The sequence below is a fragment of the Microcaecilia unicolor genome, chromosome 9 (assembly GCF_901765095.1).
Source record: "Microcaecilia unicolor chromosome 9, aMicUni1.1, whole genome shotgun sequence".
NCBI lineage: Eukaryota > Metazoa > Chordata > Amphibia > Gymnophiona > Siphonopidae > Microcaecilia > Microcaecilia unicolor.
The window spans coordinates 29,779,415-29,802,594 of NC_044039.1; the positions used below are offsets into that span (position 1 = coordinate 29,779,415).

At 44.4% G+C, this 23,180-nt stretch overlaps 1 protein-coding gene across 3 annotated transcripts in view; it reads left to right on the forward strand.

Annotated features, from left to right (window-relative positions):
* Nucleotides 1–23,180, forward strand: part of IGF1 (insulin like growth factor 1) — a 128,605-nt gene that overhangs the window by 22,519 nt on the left and 82,906 nt on the right. For all 3 annotated transcript variants that reach the window (XM_030214588.1, XM_030214587.1, XM_030214589.1), the window contains exon 2: nt 388–544. In XM_030214588.1, coding sequence (XP_030070448.1) covers nt 388–544 — 157 coding nt within the window. The remainder of the gene's footprint in view (nt 1–387; nt 545–23,180) is intronic.

Below are 23,180 nucleotides of genomic sequence, written 5' to 3' on the forward strand. Positions count from 1 at the left end.
CTCATGAAATCACTGCGTTCTGGCACTGTTCCCTCTAAGCGGGAGACTTCCAACTGCATAGCAGGTACTGGTGTTTCACTATCGTATTTTCAATTGCTAGGGACAGGCAGGTTCTCTGGAGTCCTTCAGAATTCACCTGTCACTCACTATTGAACATGTGATAGTGAAACAGCACCCCCCACTGGCAGGCCTGCCGCTTAGCTTAGAAGGAACCATGCAAGTGAGCCATGAGTGAAAAATGCCTCTTACTCTCCCAGTCTTGGTCTTCAAGCACTAGATGGCACTTCCTTCCTTCCAGCTCAGTAAAGCACACTGATTATTCAATGCCTCCTTTTTATGCTAACTGTACTGAGAAAACCTGACATGGTGCTTTTCTTTCTTTGCCAGATGAAGATGCACACTGTATCCTACGGTCATCTGTTCTGTCTCACCCTGTGCGTGTTTACCCTAACCAGTTCAGCAACAGCTGCCTCAGAGACACTCTGTGGGGCTCAACTGGTGGATGCCCTTCAATTTGTGTGTGGCGAGAGAGGCTTTTATTTCAGTAAGTTTCATTTGCATCTAGTTCTATATCTGTAATATACACCGTGATGAGCAGGTGATGTTCAAGGTAAAGAACTTGGGGGCCCTTGTACTAAGCCATGTAAGCGTCTACGTGTGCCCAATTCACCAAAATGGAGTTGCCACTCGGCTACCACGTGGCTCTTGCAATAATTTCATTTTTGGCGCGCATCCAATACGTGTGTCTGAAAAATTTATTTTTGGACGTGCGTATCGGACATGCGCCATGTGGCATTTGATGCGCCTAGATCATTACCGCCTGGTTCCCACTTGAGACTTTACTGCTAGGTGAAGGGCTGACGGTAAGGTCTCACACCCAAAATGTACACGTGGCAATTTTCATTTTGCTGCTTGTCCATTTTCAGCAAAAATTTTAAAAAGGCATCTTTTACAGGTGTGCTGAAAAATGATTCTGCGCGTGCCTAAAACACGCATCTACACTATCGCAGGCCATTTTTCAATGCGCCTTTGTAAAAGGGTCCCTTGGTGTCTCTTTATGTTCTCCAAAACGTGAAGTACAGTGACATTCCAAAGTAGAGAGAGCCCGTGAGCTTTATTCAACTCACTTTGTCATACAGTTGGGCCCTTTTACTAAAGGACTGCCGCACGGTAACAATCTGCACTCGTTGCTGTTCTATAATGGTTACTCAAAGATGAGCACCAATTAATGAATAGCATTGAGTACCGATTTCAGTGTCCAAATTTCGATGGCAGGGTTTACGTTTGCTGTAATTCCTGACACCCATTTTGGGCACACATTCCTAGAATTCTATAACACTGCACCTAAATTTTAGGAATGCTTCTGACCCACCCATATGTTTCCCATGACCACGCCCCCTTTTGGGTTGCATGCTATGGGATTTGAGTGCACATTTGTTATAGAATAGCGTGTAGCAAGATGTGTGCGCAAATTAAACACGGTGCCAATTAGCACCCAACTATTGGCGCTAACTGACTCATTAGCCAATCCAGTTTGTTGTGCATCTTGGATCAGAGCCATACATATATATATATATATATGGCATTTCCAGCACTAGCGGAAATATTTGAAACGTATTTCTGCAGGGGGTTATCCGGTGATAATCAGGCAGTGCTGCGCGCTGGCCGGTTACCACTAGGTTAGCGCAGGAGCCCTTACCGCTACCTCAATGGGTGGCGGTAGGAGATCCCCATCACATGGCCATGTGGTAAGAGTTCTCTTACCACATGGCCATGTGTACCTGGCATCTTTTTACCTGCTGTGGTAAAAAGGACCCTGGTGCATGGGGAAAACGGCCCCCGCCACCAGCGCAGGGCCACATGATAAGTGCAATGGCCATTTCTTTTTTTGGCCATTTTACATGATGCAGTAAATGCTGGGCCCCTTTTACCACAGTAAAGGGACCCCAAATTTCAAACAGAAATTAAGCACCAAAATAGGGGTGAAATGACAGGCACCTAGGTGCATTTATACGCTATTCTATAACTTGGCACCTAAGTGATCTAGGATGTAACTGCAAAGGAGGCATTCCCATGGGCAGGGGCAGACTAAGAGTACTCTGGACCCCCAGACACTGAGAATACTCTGGACCCCCCACCATGCTGGGGCCACCCCCCGCAATGCTGCTGCTACCACCTCCACCAGTGCCCCCACCCCCACCGTGCTGCCACTGCCCCCCCCCCCCCACCTTAAAGGGCCCAGGTGTTCTAATGGCTGTGGATTCTTCGGGGGCAGGAAATAATTCCCCTCTTTCCTGTTCACCCGCTGACTCTATTCTGCCCGGTGTGGCACTGTGTTTACAAAATGGCTTTTGAGAATGTAGCTTCAGCAGCCATTTTGTAAACACAGTGGTGCAACCAGGGAGAATAGTGACAGTGGCCACTAGACCACCAGGGCCCCATGGGAGCTGTAGTGTGTGGCGGTGGGCAACCGGGCAGAGCATCTGGGCCCTCGGTACACCCCTGCCCATGGACAGGGCATGGGTGGGCCATTTACATTCTGACTATATGTGTATGCTTAATTGAATACTGACAGTTATGCACCTAACTGCTGCATTTAGGCGTTCACATTTACATCTGCCATAGAACAAGTGTCAGTGGACACCTAAATTTAGACGCCTAACTGCTCAGCTAATTCCAGTATTCTATAACATATTAGGGGGCCATTTTACTAAACAGCGGTAAGCCCACGGCAGGCTTGCCGTGCGCCAATCCGGAACTACCGCTGGGCTACCACAGGAGACCAGCGGCAATTCCCACCCCTAGCACGCTCCATTTCTGATGCTACAAAAATATATCTGGTTACCACCGGTTTAGCACAGGAGCACTTACCGCCATCTCAATGGGTGGCAGTAAGGGCTCCCCACCAAAATGGCTGTACGGTAAGTGGTTCACTTACCACATGGCCATTTCTTTTTCCCAAAAATGGACAGCCTTTTACCCGCTGCAGTAAAAAGAGCCTCAGCACATGTCAAAAACACGCGCTGACGCTAAAGCAGGTCCCCTTTTACCGCAGCTTAGTAAAAGGACCCTTAGGTGCCCAAATTTATTTTTAGAGAATACTAGCTTAGTGCCTAGATTTTAGGTGATTATCTTCCAGCACCCTTTATAGAATTGTCCCCAATGAATGTGTTTGAACTTGTCTTCACTTTTATCATCACACTGCCTCACTTCAACATAATCAAAAATACTTATGCAGTCTACTTACCAAGGAATTTACCAGTCCCACTGGAAAATGCAATCAATTTTTAAAATAAATTAAATGAAAACATTACGTAAAACTTAGAGAAGGCACAGAAATACGTAACAAGAAAAATAAATCTTATTTCAAACCTCGTTGAGCATTTTACATTCTTCTCACTCCTTTACAAGCGATATTGTATAGCAAGGAGCCTCAGTTTCTGTACATATCATATAATTACATTTCATTATACTCTTCCTAAGGCAACATGCACTGATAGCTCTACATATCACAATACTGAGCATCCTTATACGGGGGGGGGGGGGGGGGGGGGGGGGGGGGGGGGCAGGTTAACACAAGACCTCCAAGTCCCTATACATGTAATTAAAACTTGAATTACTACTACTACTACTACTACTTAACATTTCTAGAGCGCTACTAGGGTTACGCAGCGCTGTACAATTTAACAAAGAGAGACAGTCCCTGCTCATAGAGCTTACAATCTAATAGACAAGTGAACGGTCGGTCCGATAGGGGCAGTCAAATTGGGGCAGTCTGGATTCACTGAACGGTAAGGGTTAGGTGCCGAACGCAGCATTGAAGAGGTGGGCTTTAAGCAAAGACTTGAAGACGGGCAGGGAGGGGGCTTGGCGTAAGGGTTCAGGAAGGTTGTTCCAAGCATAGGGTGAGGCGAGGCAGAATGAGCGGAGCCTGGAGTTGGCGGTGGTGGAGAAGGGCACTGAGAGGAGGGATTTATCCTGTGAACGGAGGTTACGGGCGGGAACGTAAGGGGAGATGAGGGTAGAGAGGTAGTGAGGGGCAGCAGACTGAGTGCATTTGTAGGTAAGAAGGAGAAGCTTGAATTGAATGCGGTATCCGATCGGAAGCCATTATTCTTTATTAAGGAGAGAAGGGTTATCAACATAAGCTACCATTATTACATCTGTTATTTTACTGTTAACCCCAGTTATTAGTAACTAGGGTGCTCGGTAAAATAGCATATCTTAATGATAACCCACATTTATTTGTTTATTTGTTTGTTACATTTGTATCCCACATTTTCCCACCTATTTGCAGGCTCAATGTGGCTTACATAGTACCGTAAAGGCGTTCGCCAATTCCGGTATGAACAAATACAGTAATGTTGTGGTAGAATAAGGTTCGTGTGTACAGACGCATTAGGGAATCGTAGAGAGGAAGAGAATCGTAGAGAGGAAGTTATTATATGTCCATTACGAGCTTTGGTTTCATTGTGTTGAACGGTACAGTCATTTAAGTTGGGTCGGTAGGGTATGCCTTTTTGAACAGGTTAGTTTTTAATGATTTCCGGAAGTTTAGGTGATCATAAGTTGTTTTCACAGCTTTTGGTAATGCATTCCATAGTTGTGTGCTTATGTAGGAAAAGCTGGATGCATAGGTTGATTTGTATTTGAGTCCTTTGCAGCTTGGGTAGTGGAGATTTAGGTATGTTCGTACGTTGATAACTATGCCCTTTACCCCTGGATTCTATATAGTGTGGCTAGAGATTGGTGCCAAAATTGGCTTGGATTCTGTAACAATGCACGTAATTTAAGAAGCTTAAGAAGCTAATGAGCACTAACAGCACTTAACAAGCAATAATGAGCACTAACTGGCACTGATTAGAATTTAGGCGCACAACTCGCTAATCGTATTCTGCAAAGATGTGCACTGAACTTCTAACCCATGCAGACATAAATGGGCATAGTTATGGGCTGGGAAATGGGCTTGTGGTGGGTGTTCCAAAATTTACATGCCTAATTATAGAATATGGCCCAGTGCACCTAAATCTGCGCTATAGGATTTATGCCACATTTTCGTTGGTATAAATGGATGCATGTAGATTTAGGCGCTGAAATATCAACTAAGCATATTCTATAATCGGCGCCTAAATCTAGTCACCGATTATAGAATACGCTTAGTCAGCACTGATTTCTTTGCCAATTTCTTAGGCGCCATATATAGAACAGGGGCGTAGCCAGTATGGGGCCACGGGGGCCTGGGCCCCCCTGAATTTGCCCCTGGACCCCCCAGCCGACAACCCGATGACTCCCCCTCCCACCGCTGCCTACCTTTGCTGGTGGGGGACCCCAACCCCCGCCAGCCGAGCCGAGGTCCTCTTCTTCCCAATCCCGTTGTACGTGCAGGACGTCAGACTAGAACAAAGCCTTGCGCGGGATTGGGAAGAAGAGGACCTCAGCTCGGCTGGCGGGGGTTGGGGTCCCCCACCAGCAAAGGTAGGTGACGGCGGGTTGGCGGCTGGAGGGGGGTCGAGAGGGTCATCGGCAGGGGGGTCGGCAATGGCGGGGGGGTCAAAGTTGGTGGCGGGGGGTTCGACAATGGCAGGGGGGTCAAAGTTGTTGGTGGTGGGGGTTTAGCAATGGCGGGGGGTTCAGCAATGGCGGAGGGGGACGGCAGGGCTGGGGGGCTAAAATGTGCCCCCTCACCTTGGGATCTGGACCCCCCTCCCGCCGAAGTCTGGCTACGCCCCTGATATAGAATATTCCCCTTAGCGGGTAATTATCAACATAGGTTTACCATTAATACATGCTTTTTAACAATAACTCATGCTATTTTAACACAGGTCCCTTATATTGTGCAGTGAAACCTAGTTACCGATAACTGGGGTGAACAGTAAAATAATGTCTTAACAGTAACCCATGTGGATAACTCCCCCCTCCCTTAGTCAGTAAAAAGAGATATGATATCACATCACATGCACTTCATACCTTACTAGAATTCCATTCAGTAACACCTGATGCCAGTTGGTGAGTATATTGCAAGACCGTTGTTATTGGCTCATTTCCACTGTTTTGCTGGTTAGCTATCGGGTGATAAAATCAGGGCTTTTTTTGAAGGGGTACTTGGGGGTACTGAGTACAGGCACCTTTTTCGTTGTCTGCTAAAATTGACCCCTGGACCCCAAGTTTTAATGAAAGAGCTCAGGCTCTACACACCAATTCTGCCTTGTCATAGATTCTTTGACTGGTTGCAGGAGGCCTGGCTATTGTGGGGTGGGTGGGTCCCTCGGTGATCACCCCACCCCTGAAGAGTGGTCTAGAATTTGAGTACCGGCACCTTTTTTGCTAGAAAAAAAATGCACTGGATAAAAGTGAAGCAACAATATGATTTCCCCAGTATCCTGACTGACTACAGCAGAGTCTACATCGGCTCCATCATAGGCTTTTCCTACTTCCTCTAGTAAAACACATCAGGATGGATTTATGAAAGCTGCTCTTACACTAAAACTTCTGAGGAAAGGGGGAGTAGGAGGAATAGGCTCTTAAACAACACCAGTAGGCGACGTAGGTTAGGAACAATCTCTTTATTTAAATATACACTCGACTCAACACAGCCGTGTTTCGGCGCTACAGACGCCTTCTTCAGGAGTCTTGTGATATATAGATACATGAATATTAAGCTCAAAAAGAATGAAAGCAAGGCTTCTGCTCAGTGGCGTACCAAGGGGGGCGGTGGGGGCGGTCCGCCCCGGGTGCACGCCGCTGGGGGGTGCCGCGGCGTGCGCCTGTCGGCTCCGAGTTTGCTAACTTCGCTCGTTCGCTGCAGCTCCCTCTGCCCCGGAACAGGTTACTTCCTGTTCCGGGGCAGAGGGAGCTGCAGCGAACGAGTGAAGTTAGTGAACTCGGAGCCGACAGGCGCGCACCGCGGCACCCCCCCCCCCAGCGGCGTGCACCCGGGGGGGGTCATTTCGCCGGGGGGGGAGGTGTCATTTCGCAGGGGGGGCGCGCTGCACCCGGGGGGGGGCGCATCGGCGATCCGCCCCGGGTGCCATCCAGGCTAGGAACGCCACTGCTTCTGCTACAATGGTAATCCACTGCCGATGCAGGAAAAACAGCTCAGCGTATTTAATTACAGTTCCGTGAAGTCAAACTTCTTCATACAATAATTGTTTGTTTGTTGTTTAGTTTGGGGCTTCTAGGACTTTTAAACTTTGATAGCTCTATGGGATATGTTTCTTGGGATCCTTTGGATTATTTGACTGATATCTTTAACTCGAAGTAGTTTACATAAGATATATCTTAAAACAATTTACATTTTTAGGTTAATGGCTTGTCTTATCTTTTACTATCAAACCTAAGTTAATAGATATTCCATAAAGCTTAACTTCATCCTACATATTGCAAATGTTATTATTTTTTCCACTCAAGCCTCCAGCCTTCAACACACATATTTGGCTTGGCAGAGGGGCTTTAGTGACTCATGGAATGAGGAGAATTGGGAATAAGCTACTGAAAATGTATCTGATTTCTCCTTGTGTAATTTGGGAGCAAGCTATTGATAATATATCCAATTTTTCTTTCTTATGTCAGAAGCACCACTGCTAAGTGATTTATTCTGTATGAATACTTTGGTATTCCTCAAATTTATAGCAGAATTCCAAGTGGTTAGTGTGTTTAAGTCTTTTTCTGTTGTCTTTTGGCAATGCTTACATTTAGAGGTAATGGGTAAAAAAAAAAAAACACAACCAAATTATAATTATTTTCAGTGTGTCTCTGGTGGATTAGTGTTTTTTAGGATATTTTTTTTTTTTTGCTTCGTCAAAACCAGACAAATTTGCTTTATCAAAGCAAGCTTTTCTCTAACCTATAATATTTTTTTCCAGTGAATTGGATTTTTCTTATTTTTTTTGCCAGTGAGCAAGATAGGGTTCCCATTGCAAACACCTATTCTTTTCCTCTCAGCTACCAGAAGCAAAAAAGAGTTTATATCTTGGAAAAAAAAATTTTTTGCAATAAGTTTTAAATTTGAAACTTCAGGAAGAACTAAATACCTTCCGCAAATCTCTGAAAACCTACCTGTTTAACAAGGCTTACCAGGAGAACCCATAACTAACTATTACACAACTCCTATCTACCTTCATTCAGAAAATATCTTCCTATAACTACTTGACCAGATCCTCTTGTTTTCCTTGACCTCTGTATAACATGAATTGTATTCTGTACCTTGGTAGCGTGATGCCATAACAGGTCTCTGTAAGCCACATTGAGCCTGCAAATAGGTGGGGAAATGTGGGATACAAGTGCAATAAATAATAATAATAAAAACATGGAGAAGGGGAATTGGGGTAGGGTTGCACATACTGCTGAAAGTGTGGCTAAGACTAGGAAAAGAGGGATTGTCAAATTATTATAAATATGTTTATATATTCAAGATCTTGATGAAACCTCTTATCCTTCATGGACCTCTCAACTTCTTTCAAGCTAACCAACCATATAACTAGGACTATTGCACTGTAAGCCTTCATTTGCATCTATTAAGGGTTCTTTCCTATTTTGTTTTGTTGTTCCTCCATCTTCTTCTTGTGTAATTCAACCATTATCCACAACCTGCAATGAATCCCACCAGTGGATATTACTGTTGGCAATTTATGGGGCCCTTTCACTAAGCCGCGTAAGCGCCTACGCGTGCCCAGTTCACATCAATTCCGAGGTAATTTCATTTTTTACGCATGTCAGAAAATATTTTTATTTTCTGGCGCACAGGCAGTAATCAGCATTTGAATGCGCATTGACCATTACCGCCCGGTTAACGCGTGAGACCTTTCCACTAAGTCATTGGTCTCAGACCCAATATGGATGCGCATCAATTTTCATTTTGCCACACGTCCATTTTTGGCTCCCCCAAAAAAGGCATTTTTACAGATGTACTGAAAACTGATTCTGCAAGCGGCCAATTCATGCGCCTACTCTACCGCAGGCCATATTTTCAGTGCACCTGTGTGTGTTCTTGATGCTTAAGGAATTGGTACCCTCTGTATAGGTTCCCTTCTCCTGCAAACAGTGAATGAATGCTGCCTTACAGTATCCCGATCCTCTGCCAACCTGATAAACAGGAGCCAGGCCTGGGAATCAGACCTATGTCTCTCACACGGCAGTGCACTACTGGCTCTCAGCCCAGTAAACCACTGTATCATGGACAGTTTTCAGAAGTGCAATTAAAGCAAATGATACGAAACTCTTATGAAAGTGATAACCGTTCCACGTGCTGATGCAACAGTACACAGTAAGCCCTCATTTCTCACTTTCATGGAAGAGATTGGGGGAAGGGAACAAGCTGTTCTCCAATGCAGTACAGAATTGCGCCAAAGATAATCCTACTGTCGACGTCTCTAGGAACTGAGAACTCTAATTGGTGCACTTATAGTTTCTCAACCAATTTGTAGGTCTAGTAATTGAGCTGTGGTTTTATTTATTTATTTATTTATTAGGATTTATTTACCACCTTTTTGAAGGAATTCACTCAAGGCGGTGTACAGTAAGAATAGATCAAACATGAGCTATAGGCAATTATAGCAGTAAAAATATTGAAATAATACAAAGTATGGCTGTCTCTGTGTGTCTCATGTTCAGCGCTGTGTATGCCTGTTAGCGCTATACAAATGTTATTAGTAGTAGTAGTAGTGAGTATACTAACAATTTCAACACAATATGTGATAGAACATTTTAATTGACAGTGAAGGGTATAAGCAAAGATGAAACATACAGATAGATAAGAGAGTAAGAAGAGTTAGAAAGTAAGGTGACTGATTTAAAGAAAGTTGCACATGAAGTCAGAGAGATGGTCAAATATTATCTTAGCTAGGGTAGGAGTGGATAAACATGTCCTGCTGCAGTATGTGCAGCCCGAGTCAATCCTTGTGTGTGTGAGTGAGACTAACAAGTTAGTTACTTCTTCTGTTAAATGCTTGGTTGAAGAGCCAAGCTTTCACCTGCTTCCTGAAGTAGAGATAGTCTTGTGCTAAGCACAGCCTTTCGGGCGGTGCATGTAACCAGTTTTTACTTGAAACTAGACTGTTCTGGGCTCTGTTTGGCCTGGAGTTTGAGATTACCAAGAAGATGTTGTTTTAACTAGTAACATATCCCCCCCCCCCCCCCCCCCCCCCAATATTCAAAACCATTTAACTGGCCAGGAATGGCACCTGGCAGGCTAAATGGCACTTAACCGGATATCCGGCGATATTCAGCAAGGAATAGCTGGTTCTCTCCCGCTGAATATGCCTGGTTAGTGTCTAAGAGATAATCAGATATATCACACAATATAGCCAGCTATCCCCGCATATTCAATTCATATCTGGCTATTTTAAGCGGCCACGCTGGGCTGCTTATCTTTAGTCAGTTTAAATTTAACTGGCTATCTTTGAATATCAATGTAGCCGGTTAACGTTAAACCAGCTAAAAATAAACCAGATATACAATGACGCTCACTGGAAACGGCCCGGCATTGAATATCAGGGCTGACCGCTGATCATGGGAGTTAGCCAGGCTCCCTCCCCCCGATCTGAATATCGGCCCCATAGTTAATAATGGTGATAAAGAACAGCATGGTTCATCCAGTTTGCCTAGAAAGATGGCCAGGGTTACACTTGCCACTCCATACAGGTTGCTCCCATCTATGTTTTCATTTCATCCTCCTTGCAGGTTGTCCTACTTTGTTGATAGGGTTGCAGCTACTTCTCCATGCAGCCGCCATCTTGATACACACAAAACAATTCTGTGCCACGTCCGCATGCCTGAGGTTTAGCCCAGCCCAAATTAACACCCGCACCAACCTGCTGTTAAAAAAAATATACACTAAACCCTATAGAACAAATTGCACCAAGTCACGTTCTGCCTCTCATCCTATTGGATGCCACAGCAACCTGGTGGTTGTTGTGGATGGTGGCAGCTGTGGAGTAACAGTGGGTAGCAGGACAGAGTACCAGTGTCTGAGGGGAGAGGAGCTTGGAGGGTGGCACTGCAGTGCGAGAGATGCTGAAGCTGGAGAGTGCCTCTCGTCATTAGGCAGAGCTGGGGAGCTGTTTCAGGATTTCTACCCTTCGCCTCCTTGACGGTAAGAGGCAGCCTTTTGGGATTCCTATGGAGCTGTGATAGCGTGGCAGGTGCATGGCTTGCTGGGTTTGGGGATTCAGCTTGGTAATGGGGAAAGAGGTGTGCTGGAAAGACCTGAGAGGAAGTGCAAGAATTGTTATTTTGGCTGTTATGTATTATGGACCTGATTTAACTAAGCTTTCTGTTCTCTTTCTGCGGGGTGGGTGGGAAGCAATTAAACCTCCTTGGTGGGAAGAAAAGGCCTGATTCACTCTGCTACCTGCATTGACTTCTTCAGCTTAGCTCCCAATGCAGAGGGTCAGTTTCAGTATTGTGGGATGTGTGTATATGTATGTGTAAGATACAGGAGCAGCGAATATTTTATTTTACTATTAATACTATGCTGTAAATTCTTCTCTTTTTTTACTTTTATCTCTGGATTTAATACTTTGGCAACAAATGGAAAATTGTCATGCCAATTTAAGTCGATAAGGGCCCTTTTTACTCAGCTGATGAGTGAGTAGGAGAGGGTGGAAGACCTGTTCGAGTATGCAGAGTTGGACAAGGTTGGACAAGGCACTTATGGGCATTTGTTATTGTTTTGGGTGACTCAATATGGCAGCAAGCTCTGCCTACTGGCTTCAGGCCTTTGTAATTCTCCCACTGTCTCCTGTCTATTAAACCTCTTTGGTTTCACGAATGACTTGGCTGATTATGCCCTCCAAGCATTCTGCTACCAACTTGTCACATTCTATCTGCACTTTGAGATCTCTTTCCTGGTCAGTGCACATTATTTATTTTTTTATTTTTCTTACATTTGTACCTCGCGCTTTTCCCACTCATAGCAGGTTCAATGCAGCTTACATATTATATACAGTTACTTATTTGTACCTGCCTGCAGTGGGAATCGAACCCAGTTCCCCAGGACCAAAGTCCACCACTCTAACCACTAGGCCCCTCCTCCACTCCATTAGCCTCTCATCTCCTATTGCATATATCCCCTTTGGATTTCAGCATCCCAAATGCATCACCCTGCATTTCTTCACATTAAATGTAACTGTCAAGTATTAGCCCAAGTTTCTAATTTTGTTGGTCACCCTCCAGGGTGTCCACTCTGTTGCTGATCTTCATGACATTCACAAAGAGGTACACTTTTCCATCTAACCCTTCGGCAATATCGCTCACAAAACTGGATGTGTCCCAGGGTTGTTGGTTTTATTTTTGTCTACAGTGGTTTCATTTTTCTGGCACAGCCAGAGAATAGCTCTAACAAAATCCCACAGAGGATGATTTATCTTTGCCATGAGAAGATAAATGTGTGTTTTGCTCCTCTCCCCTTTCTCTCCTTTCATATGTATGCTCAGGTCATAATTAGAGCTGGGGAACTCGAGGAATTCCACCTGGTGCGCAATGAATTCTCTATGCAAAAAAAAGAAAAAAAGTAAGCTTAGAACTCAATTAAAACAGAGAAGCTAAAGAAAATTGTGGCAGCAGGGAAATGGAAAAATAGCTGACTAAAGAAATATGAGTTGATTTAACATGAACAAAGTCAATGGAAATTTACTTTAAAGAAATGGAAGGGGAATAAAGGGTTCCCGTCCCAAAATATTTCACTTCAAATCATTCTATGGGCTCCTAAAGGTTTTGTATGCATATTTTTATCAATAGAAATCAAACAAAATAAAACATGGAAAAGAAAATAAGATGATACCTTTTTATTGGACATAACTTAATACATTTCTTGATTAGCTTTCGAAGGTTGCCCTTCTTCGTCAGATCGGAAATAAGCAAATGTGGTAGCAGATAGTATATATAAGAGAAACATCAAAGCATTACTTTGAGAGTCTGACAGGGTAGGAGTGGGGGTGGGTAGGAGGTATGCATGGGGACATCAAAGCATTTCATTGATATTCTAACAGGATGGGTGTGGGTAGGTGAGAGGATGGTGATAAACAGAGAAATACAATTTTATGGTTTATAATGGGCTAGAAAACCCAGATCTTTGTTAAGTCCTGTCTGTTGGGTGTCAAAATATTTAATCATTCTGACTTCAAAGGTCTTACGTTCCTGTATTGTTTTAAAGTTACCTTTCAGGATTCTAACTATGAAATCACTGGTGCAGTGTCCTGGTCTTGTAAAATGCTGGCCCAGGACACTGCACCAGTGATTTCATAGTTAGAACCCTGAAAGGTAACATGTATTAAGCTATGTCCAATAAAAAAGGTATCATCTTATTTTCTTTTCCATGTTTTATTTTGTTTGATTTCTATAGATTCTACATGGAATGTTGCTATTCCACTAGCAACATTCCATGTAGAAGTCGGCCCTTGCGGATCACCAATGTGGCCGCGCAGGCTTCTGCTTCTGTGAGTCTGACGTCCTGCACATACGTGCAGGACGTCAGACTCACAGAAACAGAAGCCTGCGCAGCCTTCTACATGGAATGTTGCTAGTGGAATAGCAACATTCCATGTAGAATCCCCAATAGTAGCAACATTCCATGTAGAATCTCCAATGGTATCTATTTTACTGTCATAGTAATGCTTGAATGTTTTCACTTATATACACTGTCAGCTAGCACATTTGCTTATTTCCGATCTGACGAAGAAGGGCAACCTTCGAAAGCTAATCAAGAAATGTATTAAGTTATGTCCAATAAAAAAGGTATCATCTTATTTTCTTTTCCATGTTTTAATTTTGTTTGATTTCTATTGATTACCTTTAAGAGTGGACTAACACGGCTACCACACTCCTCTGCTTAAGTATGCATATTTTGAAAGCACTGAGACTTGGTGACAGAAGTGTATGTTTAATTGCTTTTATCAGTAGCAGATGTATTCCAGTCCATAACCTCCCCTCTCCCCTTTCCTGTTGGAGGTTACAAGAACAATCATTCCTCTTTCATTCAGTCTACTGTGCACACCCCACCACTGATTATTACTGCGAAAAAAAAAAGACTTGTATTTTTTGCTGATGGGGCAGAACTATATTATCATCGCTAACAGAAACGATTTTTTTTTTAATAGAAGATAAACTTGTTTCTTGGGTTTCTGAAGTTATAAAGTTAGATTAATAATATGCTGTTATTGATTGCAAAGAGGTTACCATGGCAATTGTGACTACATTTTGAAAGAGATTACACTATTTGGATAGCGATTAGTTTTAGCTGTATGAAGTTGGAAATACATGAATATGAACAAAGCACAGTAAGCTCACTGTTCTATCAACAGCCAGCTCTACCATATAAGTTGAGTTTTGAAGAAAGCGGCAATAACCTCTTTAATGAAATTTAATCAATAGAAAGTTCTTCAGGAAGGGGTTGTCCTCCAACGTTTGTTTTCAGGCACCCAAAGCCAATATATCGCACTTCCAATTTTAACTAAAACTGAAACGAACGACTGCTGTGAATTATAACTGTAGAGAAGAAAGGCACCTGGCATTTCGTACTCATAGGGTTGAACTGCTGTAATAGTTCATCAGGACAGGATCTGCCCCCCTTTTTTTTTTTCTTTCTCCACATTTTTTGCCAAATCTATTCTAAAACTTGTTTTCCATGAAAAATGCCGATTTTGTTTTTTTGCTTATGTTTATTGCATTCTTACCACCTTTCTCAAACAATCAAAGTGGTTAACAGTAAAATTCAATAATCCAGAAATAGAAAGGAGCTACAAAAATGGATAGGAAAATGGAAAACCAGCAAATAAACATAATGAGAGAGAAAAGGAGATCATCCGCTACTCATACTAATCAACCATAATCACCCCATCATCTCAGAGAAGGCTGTCGAGAAGAGGTGAGCCTTCACTGTGACTCAAAAACATAGATATGAGGATTCTGCTCAAAGAGAAAGGAGGAGACTATTCCCTGCATTGTAGCAATACAGTAAAAAAGCACTATGGGGCCCTTTCACTAAGCCACGGTAGCCTCTACGTATGCGCAGCACGTGCCCAAATGAGACTACCGCCAGATCAGCGCACCCTCCTGGTGGTAATTTCAGATTTGGCGCATGCCCGTAACACATGGATGAATTATTTATTTATTTCCTCCTACACGCACCAGTTCTGGCGGTAATCGGCACTTGGCGAGCGTCAACCGGTTACCACGTGTGCAGTGTGTGAGCCTTTACTGTTAGACCAATGGGTCGCATTAAGGGTTCAGACCGGTTTGGTTGTGCACACTGGTTTCATACTTACCACAGGCCCTTTTCCCGTCCCATTAAAAAAAAAAGCCTTTTTTTTTTGTAGATGCGGTAAAAACTGTCCCGGAGCATGCCCAGTAGACGCATCTACACTACCACAGGCCACTTTTTACCACAGCTTAGTAAAAGGACCCCTATGTCTCATAGATATAAGTTTGGAGTGATAAACAGATATGATCACAAAATGATATTCTTGTATGGAGTGAAGAGCTTGTTTAATTTGAGAACAGAGGGGGGGGGCGGAGTCAGTATGGAGAACTTTATGGGATAATGTTAGAATTTTATGTTGAATACGATGTGAAACTGGGAGCCAGTGGGGTTTGAACAGAAGTCGGGAAAATGTCATTGAAACATTGTGAATGTGACAAAAGATGGACAGCAGTGTTCTGGACTATTCAAAGCCATTTCAGAAGAGAACAAGCATTACCTGCATAGGCAGTATTACACTGGTGGTTCAGGAAGCACCTAGAGCATATGGTAGTGTGGCAGAGGCCATATCATCTATGTACATCCTGATAGAACGTCTGTGACAGAGAGCTAGAAAGGAAGATTTAACCACTGAAAATATCTGGCTATCAAATGTCAACTTAAAGTCTAGATCAACCCCAAAACACTTAAATGAGTTTTCTAGAGCCAGAGGAGATTCATAAATAGTAGGGTTTGAGATCATACTGTGAGCCAACAGGCAAGAGAAGTTTCTGGATTAAGAATGAGACAATGTGCTAGCTGCCAGGAAGAAACAGAGTCCAAACATGACTGAAGCAAGCAGCGCAAGGTGGCAAATAAATTCAAATCATTGGGAGATTGGGCTAAAAGCTTTTTGAAATAATTGAGCTTTAAGAATGGCTTTAAATCTTAAGAGTGAAAGTTCAGCCCAGAGGTCAAGGGGAATATCATACCAAAGCGTGGGTAAAACTACAGAAAAAGAAGTGGTTCAGGCCAGGTGTGAACGTACTTGAAGAATTGAAGGCACGACTAGAAGTTGTTGCTGGGAAGAGCATAGTGTGCACTGCTGAGGAAAGAATAAGATGCTTGAATATAAGACTAGTGGAAGCAGTGCCGTAGCGAGGGCTAATGGCACCCGGGGCGTGTCGCCGCTGCGCACCCCCCCCCCCTCCGGGTGCAGCACGGCACGACCCCCCCCCCCTGGGGCGCCCCCCCCCCCCCCCCCGGACTGCATTCTTACCTGCGGGAGGGCCAATCCGCCCCGAGTGCACGTCATTCGGAGCAGCGTTGGCCCCGCTGGTTCCCTGCTCTCTCTGCCCCAGAAGTGCAGAGGGAGCAGGGAACCAGCGGGGCCGGCATCCCCCGAGCGCGTGCACCCGGGGCGGACCACCCCTCCCCCCCCCCCCCCCCCCCCCTTTCCTACGCCACTGAATGGAAGGCTGGAATTTGGAAAGAAATAACAATAATTTTGAAGAGGATCCGATATTGAACTGGTAACCAATGTTCTGCTTGAAGAAGGGAGTTAACATTGTCATACTTTTTATTTATTTTATTTATTTGTTGCATTTGTATCCTACATTTTCCCACATATTTGCAGGCTCAATGTGGCTTACATTATGCCGTAATGGCGATCGCCATTTCCAGAATGAGAAATAGTGGTATTGCATTAAAGTTCATAAGTGACAGAGTAAATTAAGCAGTCAAGTATAGAGAGTTCATTTCCGGAATGAGAAATAAAGTGGAATTGTGTTAAAGTTCATTAGTGACAAAGTAAATGAAGCAGTCCAGTACAGAGAGTTCGGTTTTGTCCAGGTGTTAATCCTGGCACGCAAGTTGGGCACACATCTGTGGTATTCTATAATACTGCGTGCAATTTTCCGGAACACCCCTGACCCTCCCATGGGAACGCCTCTTTACAGTTGCACTGGATGCACTTAGGAGATATCCTATAACTGGGTGCGTAAGTGTTTTTCTGTGCCGATCTGCCGTTTCAGCCCCGTTTCAGCACCTTGCATCCATTAAAACATGTTTCTGTGCCAAAAGTAGTTTTATCAGTAAAGCAGATTTTACCATACTGATGTACTTTTTATTTTATTTCCAGTTGGTGCCTATTCCCTCTGATCCACTTCACATTTTATTTATTTTATTTATTTATTTATTTATTGCATTTGTATCCCACATTTTCCCACCTCTTTGCAGGCTCATGGATTCTGGAAATAAGAAGAGAATATACATTTGGTTTTACAGAAGGATTTTGGGTTGCAAGGTATAGCATGATAGTGGTATAGCAGAAGACATTATAAGACATTTCTGGATATATTTGGAGATTTTTACATGTGTTGATCTTTGTGGTCTGTCATTTTGGAGAAAACCATTTTGGGTGCAATAGAACAAAAAAATGAAATATAATTGTTGCTTCCTGACAGACTTAAAGATCTCAATATGAATACTTTGGAAGAAAAGTGTTTAAATACCTATGTGGCATAAATTGCTCAGGAGGCGAGTCTCTTTCAGTTGAAAGGAAGCTCTGGAACAAGGTGGCAGAGGATAAAGGTGAAAGGGGACAGACTCAGAAATAACCTGAGAAAACACTTCTTCACAGAAAGGATGGTGAATTCATGGAACGGCCTCCTGGTGGATGTAGTGAAGAATAAACTATATCTGAATTCCAGAAAGCTTGGGACAAGTACATAGGATCTGTAGGGGAGAGGAAGGGATAGTAGATGACGTGTATGGGCAGGCTGGATAGGCCATATGGTCTTTATCTGCCTTCATTTTTCTCTGTGTCTATCCGACACAGCGCCAAACAAATTTCATTGTTCTCCTGTTTTCAATTACAGCACTTAAAAGGAAGTGTGAAAATTCCACTTACCTAATTTTAGTAAGTTTTGCTAATCACCTGCTGTGCACAAGGGCTTTGCATGTGAATGCCATGTTAATGCAAACGGAATCCAGGTCTGACACCTTCCTTTTTGCATATTTTTGTGCTGACCCAGAACTGTAGTTCACGTTTTCTATCACTCACCCTTACATCATCAGTCACTTGTACAAAACACAGAGCAAGATTTTTTTTATACTTTACAGGAGTGGAAGGTCTGATTTGATATTTGTTTTGAACAAGAATTTAAGGGATGCTTAAATACTAAGCTGCGGTAAAGTATGGTACGTCGGCACCTAAAAAGTCCACACGGAAAACATTTCCGCGTAAGCGTATGCTATAAGCAGTGCCTAGATTTAGGTGTGGTATATAGACTATGCTTAGTTGATATCCCAGCACCTATAACTACGCGCGTCCATTTACGCCAATGAAAACATGGCGTAAATCGCAGCACATAGATTTAGGTGCACTGGGCCATATTCTATAACTGCATGTGTAAATTTCAGAATGACCACAAAACGCCCACTTCCCTGCCTATAACCATGCCCCTTTTTGCCTGCATGCATTTGAAGTTAGGCACACTGCTAGTTTGCTTATTGAATCCAGGGCAGTGACATAGCCATGGGTGGGCCTGGGTGGGCCAGGGCCCACCCTATTTGGACTCAGGCCCACTCAAAATTGTGGTACTCTTGCTATGGCTGGCAGAGATCCTCAAACCCCGCCAGCTGCAGATTTCCTCCTCCTCAGGCGGCCAGTGCTCTTCTAAATGGCAGCTGGCAGCACTTGCCTCGAGCTGAAACCAACACCAGCACCTCTGCGCATGCCAGGGGCGTAACCACGGGTGGGCCTGGTCGGGCCCAGGCCCAGCCACTTTTGCTCCAGGCCCGCCCAGCCTCTTCTGCCCGCTCTCCCCGTCCGCGTGGTCTGCTCACTTTTACTGCCCTGAAGCGCCGTTCTCTCTCCACCTGCAAGTCCAAAATATTAAATACCTGAGCAGGAGGGGATCTACAAACCCCACCAGCTGAAGATTTCCTCTTGCTCAGGCAGTCAACGCGCTTCCAAACAGCAGCCAGGAGCACTTTCCTCGAACTGATGCCAAAGCCAGCAGGCTGTGCATGCATGAAAACTATGTTTAATTTTTAGATGGACCTGGAGGTGGACTGGGTGGGCACAGGCCTCGCATTTCCTCTCCACCCACTACCACCCCCCCCCCCCCCGCGACAGCCTCCTGCACATGGTCAGTTCTGGTAATTTTTACTGACCTGAAGCGCCGTTCTCCCTCCAGCACCGACGATTCCCATAGCCAGCCTTCTGACAGCACGCGTCATTGGGGCCTCTTCTCAGGCACATCCCGCCTACTCCGCAACTTCCTGCATCCCACCTTTGCGGAAAACAGGAAGATGCAGAGTAAGCGGGACGCGCCTGAGAAGAGGCTCTGACGACACGTGCTGGCAGAAGGCTGGCTATGGGAATCGCCAGTGCTGGAGGGAGAACGGCGCTTCAGGTCAGTAAAAATGACCAGAACTGACCATGTGCAGGAGGCTGTCGCGGGGGGGTGGTAGTGGGTGGAGAGGAAATGCGAGGCCTGTGCCCACCCAGTCCACCTCCAGGTCCATCTAAAAATTAAACATAGTTTTCATGCATGCACAGCCTGCTGGCTTTGGCATCAGTTCGAGGAAAGTGCTCCTGGCTGCTGTTTGGAAGCGCGTTGACTGCCTGAGCAAGAGGAAATCTTCAGCTGGTGGGGTTTGTAGATTCTTTATATGGCACCTGAAAAATTCGCGTGGAAATGATTTCCCCCTAAAAGTATTCTATAAGCAGTGCCTAGATTTGGGCGTGATATATAGAATACGCTTAAAACTACGTAGGTGGAAATGTGGTGTAAATCTCAGCACATAGATTTAGGCGCAGAAGGCCATATTCTACAACAATGAGTGTAAATTTTAGAATGCCCACAAAACGCCCATTTTCCCATTCATAACTATGTCTCTTTTTGCCTTTGCCCATTAAGATTTAGGCACAGTGCATTAGAGACTACACTAAGAGATTTATGTGTGTAAGTTCTAATTATTGACAATTAGTGTTCGTTATTGCTTGTTAAGCACTATATTGTTATCAAATATGCCTGGATTTCAGTGCAGAACTCTAGGCACGCTATCTAGCTTATTTTCAAAAAGGAAGGACGCCCATCTTCCGACACAAATCGGGAGATGGGCATCCTTCTCCCGAGGTCACCCAAATCGGCATAATCGAAAGCCGATTATTTGCGTCCCCAACTGCTTTCCGTCGCGGGGACGACCAAAGTTCATGGGGGCGTGTCGGCAGTGTACCGAAGGTGGAATGGGGGCGTGGTTAAGAGTTGGGCGTCCTCGGCCGATAATGGAAAAAAGAAGGACGTCCCTCACGAGCATATGGTCAATTTGGTCCCTTTTTTTTCACAACCAAGCCTCGAAAAGGTGCCCGAACTGACCAGATGACCATTGGAGGGAATGGGGGATGACCTCCCCTTACTCCCCCAGTGGTCACCAACCCCCTCCCACCCCAAAAAAAATTAAAAAACATTTTTCCAGCCTGTATGCCAGCCTCAAATGTCATACCCAGCTCCATCACAGCAATATTCAGGTCCCTGGAGCAGTTTTTAGTGGGTGCAGTGCACTTCAGGATGGCGGACCCAGGCCCATCCCCCACACCACCTGTTACACTTGTGGTGGTAAATATGAGCCCTCCAAAACCCACCCGAAACCCACTGTACCCCCATGTAGGTGCCCCCCATCATCCTTAAGGGCTATGGTAGTGGTGTACAGTTGTGGGGAGTAGGTTTTAGGGGGGATTGGGGGGACTCAGCACCCAAGGTAAGGGAGCTATGCACCTGGGAGCAATTTCTGAAGTCCACTGCAGTGCCCCCTAGGGTACCCGGTTGGTTTCTTGGCATGTGAGAAGGACCAGTGCATTACGAATGCTGGCTCCTCCCACGACCAAAGGGCTTGGATTTGGTCGTTTTTGAGATGGTTGTCCTCGGTTTGCATTAGGGCCGAAAACCGGGGACGACCATCTCTAAGGTCGACCTAAATGTTGAGATTTGGGCGTCCCCGACCGTATTATCGAAATGAAAGATGGTCGCCCATCTTGTTTCGATAATATGGGTTTCCCCGCCCCTTCGCCGGAACGTCCTTAGAGATGGACACCCTTAGAGATGGTCGTCCCCGTTTGATTATGCCCCTCCTTATAGATTCCGGCAGGTGGCGCCTAATTCTACTAGTGCGTAACTCAAATGGGGGCATAGCCATGAGCATGTCAGGGACATTCTGAAAAGTTGCACGTAAACTTATAGAATATGGTCTCAGCACGTATAACTTGAATGCCAGCAATTAGACCAGGTTTCAGCAGGCATAAGTCTGGTGTCTAAAGCTAAGCTTGGGAGTCGGGGCTAAGTGTGATTCTATAAAGAGCACACTCCTTTTCTAGAATGCATTTAGTGCCAGGTTTTTTTGTGCCAAATTTTGAGGGCCATGGTGGCTTAGACGCACTTCTTTCTGAAAAGCGCCAACCACTTTCATGCATAAATGCCAATGAGTATGTTTATTCTTTAAATTAGGACCTGTAAGTGACTCCCAAATTTAGGCTCCCTTAGAGAATTGCCCTTATAACTTACAGAATGCTCTAACGTACATGGACCCCACTGCATTTAGAGCCCTATAGTTATGCCAGCATGGCTGATATAAGTATGGGTATCCAAATGTTAAGTGCTCCAATAGTGGATTACACTATTTTTTCTTTGGATTTTGCTCACACCTTTTTCAGTAGTAGCTCAATGTGAGTTACAGTCAGTATTTCCCTGCACCAGATTGCTTTGCTCACGATTTAGTTATATTTCCACGCTAACGGTCTTTCTAAAGACCATCATAATTTATTGACGTTACTTTTGCACTCTCAGTTCTTCACAACAGATTCACAGACTCCTGATGCAGGACTCCTGGCCGAAACACAACGTTGTGTTGAGTCTTTTCGATTCTCAATAAATACTGCATTACTTTAGTACTCTGTGGTCCTGTCTTTAGATAGCCTGGTTTTCATTCCCACTTTCCTCCTCCACTCCGCTCTAACCACTAGGCCACTCCTCCACTAATATTCTATAAGAGACCCTAAGTACCTGACACATCCTCAGGATGCCTAAATGGAGCTGCCCAGTTACAGAATTGCAAAATTGACTATACTGCCAAAATCAAACTGCCAATTTTAGCCCCCTTGTTTACTAAGCCGTGCTAGTGGCTGCCGCGTGACAATGCTGACACAGCCCAGCGCACGGCAGCCGCTAGCGCGGCTTAGCTAACAGGGGGATTCATTTGTTCTGAATGTGTTACAACAGACAAACAGAGAAAAACAGAGCTCCCTTCTGAGCTTTCTTGATGAGTTATAATTCATGATCTGTAATTACGATATCCTATTCCGTTTGTTCAACAAGCCGTCTGCGTTCATAATCTGGCATAGACTCTGCCTCATACTGATTCGCACAAACAGTTCCTTTGATTGTACTTTTTCTCTAACTTCCTTTGATTTAAAGTTCAGGCTCACCAGCCAATCTTCTGTCACAAACGGGAACATAAATGCAGCAGAATTTCAGTAGTCAGTGGAACTGTTTGGCCTTTCCAAACTGGTGGAAATGTTGGCCAATGACCCCAACTTCACTTTAACCTTTAGAAAAGAAATTGGAAGGATCATCCCTCAGCACATAAAGAGCTATACTAAATTAAAAAATAAATGACTGTTCTTAGAATTGTTGGGCAGTCTACTTCATAGAACTCTCCCTTCCGTGCCATTGCTCAATAGCTCAACTCCAACCAGATCTGGCATCATGTTAGTTGCAGCATAGGCCAAATAATGACACTGTGAAACTACAATGAAAAGCATTTATGAGTCCACAAATCTTCAGCTTAAGTCTTTTGCAATATTGTATTTTTGTACTAGTGTTTGTTAAGTTTAAATCTAAAATAGTTAATTTGCGGAATATACCTTCACTAAATACAATGGCCTAAAATGCAACAGAGGCAGTCAGGATTTCAGAAATGCAGTATCATGGGAGACATTTGAAGC